Below are 6,580 nucleotides of genomic sequence, written 5' to 3'. Positions count from 1 at the left end.
TCCCTAATCAAGCAGTGTCTTTCCAGATACTCATAAATCCTATCCCTCAGTACCCTTTCCATTACTTTGCCTACCACCGAAGTAAGACTAACTGGCCTGTAATTCCTGGGGTTATCCCTATTCCCTTTTTTGAACAGGGGCACAACATTCGCCACTCTACTTGTTTAGTATCTCCCTCATTTCCTGCGGCTCCACACAAAGGCTGCCTTGCTGATCTTTGAGGGGTCCTATTCTCTCCCTAGTTACCCTTTTGTCCTTATTATATTTGTAAAAATCCTTCGGATTCTCCTTAATTCTATTTGCCAAAGCTATCTCGTGTCCCATTTTTTGCCCTCCTGATTTCCCTCTTAAGTATACTCCTACTGCCTTTTTACTCCTCTAAGGAATCACTCAATCTCTTCTGTCTTTATTCTGGATCAGTGGTGCTGGAAGAGCACAGCAGTTCAGGCAGCATCCAATGAGCACCACTGATCCAGAATCTGGTTTCCAGCATCTGCAGTCATTGTTTTTACCTCTCCTGTCTTTACCTGACATATGCTACCTTCTTTTTCTTAACCAAACCCTCAATTTCTCCAGTTTTCTGGCATTCCGTACACCTCCCAGCCTTTCCTTTCACCCAAACAGGAATATACTTTCTCCGGATTCTCATTATTTCATTTCTGAAGGCTTCCCATTTTCTAGCCGTCCATTTACCTGCGAACATCTGCCCCCAGTCAGCTTTTGAAACTTCTTGCCTAATACCATCAAAATTAGCCTTGCTCCAATTTAGAACTTCAACTGTTAGGTCTGGTCTATCCTTTTCCATCAATATTTTAAAACTAATAGAATTGTGGTTGCTGGCCCCAAAGTGCTCCCTCACTGACCTTTCAGTCACCTGCCTGTCTCCTTTCCCAAGAGTGGGTCAGGTTTTGCACCCTCTCGAGTAGGTACATCCACGTACTGAATCAGAAAATTTTCTTGTACAGTCTTCGCAAATTCCTCTCCATCTAAACTCTTAACACTATGGCAGTCCCAGTCAGTGTTTGGAAAGTTAAAATCCCCTACCATAACCACCCTATTATTCTTACAGATAGCTGAGATATTCTTACAAATTTGTTTCTCAATTTCCCTCTGACTATTAGGGGGGGCTATAATGCAATCCCAATAAGGTGATCATCCCTTTCTTATTTCTCAGTTCCACCCAAATATCTTCCCTTATGTATTTCTGGGAATATCCTCCCTAAGTACAGTTGTAATGCTATTCCTTATCAAAAACGCCACTCCCCCTCCTCTCTCGCCTCCCTTTTCTATCTTTCCTGTCGCACTTGTATCCTGGAACATTAAGCTGCCAGTCCTGTCTATCCTTGAGCCACCTTTCTGTAATTGCTCTGATATCCCAGTCCCATATTCCTAACCATGACCTGAGTTCATCTGCCTTCCCTGTTAGGTCTCTTGCATTGAAATAAATGCAGTTTCATCTATCAGTCATGCTTTGTTCCTGTCTGCTGTGACTGTTTGACTTGCTTCTGTTCTGAACTGTCCCAGTCTCAGATTGATCTCTTTCCTCAGTATCTCCCTGGGTCCCACCCAATCTCCTTACTAGCTTAAATCCTCCCGAGCAGCTGTAGCAAGTCTCCCTGCCAGTATATTAGTCCCTTTTTAGTTCAGGTGTAATCCATCCTTCTTGTACAGGTCACTTCTACCCCAGAAGAGATTCCAATGATATAAAAATGTGAATCCTTCTCCCATACACTAGCTCTTCAACCACGCATTCATTTGCTCTGTCCTCCTCTTCTTACCCTCACTAGCTCTGGGGGTAATCAGATATTGCTACCCTCGAGGACCTCCTTTTTAAACTCCTGCCTAACTTTCTATTCTCCCTTCAGAATCTCATCCTTTTCCCTTCCTGTGTCATTGGTACGAATGTGTACAATGACCTTCTGCTGGTCCCTCTCCCCTTTGAGAACATTCTGCACCCTCTCTGAGACATCCTTGATCCTGGCACCAGGGAGGCAACACACCATTCTGAATTTTCACTGCTGGCCACAGAAACATCTGTCTGTCCCCCTGACTAGAGAGTCCCCTAACACAATCGATCGCTTGGAACCAATGTACCTCTCATTATATTAGAGCCAGTCTTGATACCAGAAACATAGCTGTTCATGCTATATTCCCCTGAAAGTCCGTCATCCCCTGCATTTTCCAAAACTGCACACTTATTTGAAATGGGGATAGCCACAGAAGACTCCTGTACTCCCTGCCTATCTCTCCTACCTTTCTTGGAGTTAACCCAAGAAAGGTATATGCGGCTTTTCTCCCTTCCTATAACTGTCAACAACCACATCCCCTAGCTCTTGTAAATTCCTCATTGCCTCTAACTGTTGCTCTAACTGATCCATTCGACCTGACAGGATTCGCACCAAACAACATTTATTACAGATATAATCCTCAGTAACCCTTAAACTCTCCCGAAACTCCTACATCTGACAAGAAGAGATATCACTCTACCAAAGGCCATTTTGCTCCTTCCAAACTACAGACCCAGAAAATAGCACCAACTTATTGCTCTCCAAAACACTGCTCCAGGCTAACTTAATATTTATGGCTTATATTTTTAAAATTTAATCAAGAGACAGATCCCAATAAAAACATATAATCAATAAAGAACCTATTCTATTCACTATTGTAGACTTACAGCAAGCCTATACTTAAAAGTATTTACCTTTATCAGGCTTATGCTTGAAACGTTGACTCTCCTGCTCCTCTGATGCTGCCTGACCTGCTGTGCTTTTCCAGCAGCACACTTTTTGATTCTGATCTCCAGCATCTGCAGTCCTCACTTTCTCCAGGTTAATAATGGCAACAATGTTAGGGTCATTTGAAATATAGCTAGATGCCACATTTGGAGAGTAGTGGTTGCATTTGCAGTTCATTCATGAAGTCTGAGTTGCTTTGGCATTGGGCACATTTTACATGCATGTGGTCTGGAATGAACACTTTGTTCTCAAATTCCCCTTTCACCTAAGGCATGCTGACCCTCTGGTGAAACCACCACTGGTTGTGTTTCTCTATCTCGAATGAGAGAGCAGGCTTATGGTCCCGGAGGACTGTTGCAACTTTCCCTTTACTTTGTAGTCTGGAGCTACAGATAATGATGGTAGAAGTTCGACCTCCCTTCCATCACATGGGAGATCATATAGTTGACTGGGAAACTGTCCTGCTTTTGCCACTTGCATGCGTTGGAAGGATTTCCAGGTTTACAACCAGCTGACTACATTATCTCTGAGTGGGACTTGAACCTAGAACTTCTGATCCAGAGGTAGGGACACTATTCACTGCCCCATTTGAGAATAAGAATATTAGAACTTTGGGCAAAATTATTGCTTTCATCATTGACTTTCCTTAATTTTTGCGCCTTATTATTTTCAATGGATTTTGTAAATCAGTGATTTGAAATTTTTGATTTTTTTGAACTTCATGCAGTCATGGTCATTAAGCAAAGGGACAATGTAGGCATGATGTATTAGCTCTTGGCTTCACTCCTTCCACAATTGAATAATCACAACATTTTATTTAAACTGTTAATATTTTATGTTTTTCCAGAGTAAAATCTGACTTTGATGTTCCCAGCACTACGCTAATTGGAGCTCATGGATACTGTACACAGGTTAGTACCACGTCTCTCTGGAACTAGTGAGGTGAAAAACATGGCAGGTTGTGTTTTTTCACCAACTACATAATTTATGTTTGAAACATGCACTCGACTATGACATATTGAAAGAATGCAGTGAAGAAGCTGAGAGTCAATTCCCTAGATGATGATGCACTTCTAATCTTGGTTGTGCTACTTGGGAGGCATCTCCTCCATATCTGTGGGCTATCTAAGGATGAACAGTATCAGGGCAGTTCAAATATTTCTAATGCCAAGTTTATAAAAAAAATAATTTTGATATGTTCTTTTGCTGGTTTTTAAGCTAAATGGTTTGGAATGACTATCGGCACGAAACAAAAATTGAACAATGTTAACATCTTAAAGGTGTAGGTTTTCCTACCTTATGGGAATTAATAATAGAATAATGTTTTGAGAATTGCATGCTTCTGGATAGTTTTCATGAATAAAGAGATGTCAAATTGTCATAGTAAAGTTAATTTATTTTTGAGATCTGTGTCCCACTTGCAGTAACAACGACCAACTGCCCAGGAACTTAATTTGGGAAAAGCTGTGCCATTAAGGTATTAATATTGTTTAGTTTTGTTTATTACAAGTAATTAGTTCAGTCTTACTCAGCAAACAAAAAAAATGAACAAAAAGTTTAAGAAAAAGCCTGAAACAGCTCCAAAAGATCTAACGTCTCAGTAGCAGTTCTGAAATATAAGCCGAAGACAATTACTGCACACAAAAACGCTCTTGTCAGAAGTTGTGCCTTAGTAACTAATGAAGAAGGATAGAGTTCCGAAGGAATTAATTTTATTTTATGAGACTGTGTCCTTTCTTAACCCCTCTCCAAAAAATGTCTTGGTTACTGGCAACATTGGAATAAGAGTCAGTAATTTGCCCCCTTGAACCTGATCAATCATGAATGAAGTTGTGCCTGATCTGAGGTCTAGTATATCCATATATCCATGTACTCACCTTTACCCCATAATCCTCATACCACTAGTGGTTAAAAATCTCTCAACATTCCAAAATTAATAATTTATGCAACACCAATTGCTCTTTCTGGAAGGGAATTCAAAACTTCTGCAAAACTTTGTTGTGAAGTTTTTTCTAATTTCAATTCTGAAATGTCTGGCTCCAAATTTTAAACTCTGCACCCTGCAGTCCCAGACACCTTAACCAGTACAGATAATTTTCCTCTATCTCCTCTGATTGAGTTCCATAATAATTTGATGCCGCATTTGGTGCATTTATTTGCGTTTTGGTGCAGCTATTACTTTCCATATGTTTTTGTTCATTGAAGTTGAAAGCAGCATCATTTAGACTTCATTTTTATTCTCATTCCAAGTCAAGTGTCGATGGGAATTTCAAAAGTCGCCAATTAATGTACTCCTGCAAGAGAGCACCCACTTTCCCTGAAACAGCAGCAGTAACACAGAAACTAGATTCTGATAGAAGCAACAGCTAGGCATGCTGGGCAAGTTCATTAGAAGAAAATAGAACAGTTTAGAATATTAACATTTATAATTTGGACGGTCTTCAGATAATTAAAAAGTGCATTTTGCTTGAACAAAACTTCAATAACCCAATAATTTGAAACACGTTAAATTGAGAAATCTGTTAATTTAAATAAAATTAAGACAAACCAAGCACTTGACTATATTCCAGAGGGATAGATTTGAGAATTAAAGAAGGTGTGCAAAAATATGTATTAAGTCTTACACAGACCCTGACTAGAGTATTGTGTACATTTGCAGTCTCCACCTTTCAAAGCCACTGGAGATGTTGCAATAAATAGTCAAACATATAATAATAGAAAGACAAGTTTGTATCTGTCAGGAAAGAAAGAACACACGGTCTCTTGAAAACAGAAGGGTTGCCGTAATAAAGGTATTTGAAATCATGAAGCACTTTGTTAAGGCACCAATTAGGTTCTTTCTTCTCAATTCAAAGGAGTTGCCTATATATGAATCCTTTGCATGTAAACCTAAGTAAACAGCATCCACAACTGCAACTTTCGCCCGTGCCTCAAGTTGTGCACAATGAGCAATGGGAAAGAGTCATCTGGTTCCCAGGCGTTGGTCCCTGATAGATTGCATTGGTTCATACTGCCTGATCCAAATACCAGTGAACAAAGTTAATCCATCTTGAAAAATACTATAATCATCCCATCTACTTAAAATGTTGATCATAGGCATGTATTTACGCTGTCATATTGGCTCACAAAGAATGCCATTTGGCCTATCGATTCCATCTCCGATCTGTGGAGGGTGGTCAAATCAGTCTGATTTCCCTGCTGTACCCTGTATTTATATTTTAATCATGTAAACAATTTCCTTTTTAAAATGATCGATCATCTGTACTGTCACCAGCCCTCAGAGCAATGGGATCAAGGTCATTAACACAAAAAAACTTCCTCCCGTGTCTTGCCCAAAATCTTAAATTTATGTATGTGAGTCCTTGTGTGATCAGCCAATGAAGAAAGCTATTCTTTGACTAACTCATCTAAGCATTACCTAAAATAACATTACCTATCTAATCATTTGCATAATTGGGCCACTCAACCCATGATCGACTCCAGCATCCTTACTTTAATTCACCCTGTCAATCCACCCTTCTATTGGTGTCTCTCTCATCTAGCTTGAAGTTATCTGCATATATACTTTAACTCCATTCAGTTGGTGATGAACCATATTGTTGAAGTATAGAATTAAAAATTAAATCTACTTAGTTGCATAACATGTATCAATAATCCAACAGTATAGCAACATTTAGTAGCTGACAGGAGTTTATTTCATTTGTTCAGAATGCACAGCTGTAACTCTTACCCTTTGTATATAGAAGGAAGTAGTCTGCACATTTTTGAATGTACATTCACTATCAGCTGTTCTACCTGTTCCATTACACGACATTCATGGACATGTGTATGCCATCAATTAGATG

The 6,580-nt window shown here is 39.5% G+C and overlaps 1 protein-coding gene across 2 annotated transcripts in view; it reads left to right on the top strand.

The window, feature by feature from the left end:
* mindy4 (MINDY lysine 48 deubiquitinase 4) overlaps positions 1-6,580 on the top strand; it is a 186,465-nt gene that overhangs the window by 138,108 nt on the left and 41,777 nt on the right. For both annotated transcript variants that reach the window (XM_043690847.1, XM_043690846.1), the window contains exon 14: positions 3,583-3,646. In XM_043690847.1, coding sequence (XP_043546782.1) covers positions 3,583-3,646 — 64 coding nt within the window. The remainder of the gene's footprint in view (positions 1-3,582; positions 3,647-6,580) is intronic.

Source organism: Chiloscyllium plagiosum, chromosome 5 (genome assembly GCF_004010195.1).
Source record: "Chiloscyllium plagiosum isolate BGI_BamShark_2017 chromosome 5, ASM401019v2, whole genome shotgun sequence".
Lineage (NCBI taxonomy): Eukaryota > Metazoa > Chordata > Chondrichthyes > Orectolobiformes > Hemiscylliidae > Chiloscyllium > Chiloscyllium plagiosum.
This window is presented reverse-complemented; position numbering and strand designations above follow the sequence as displayed.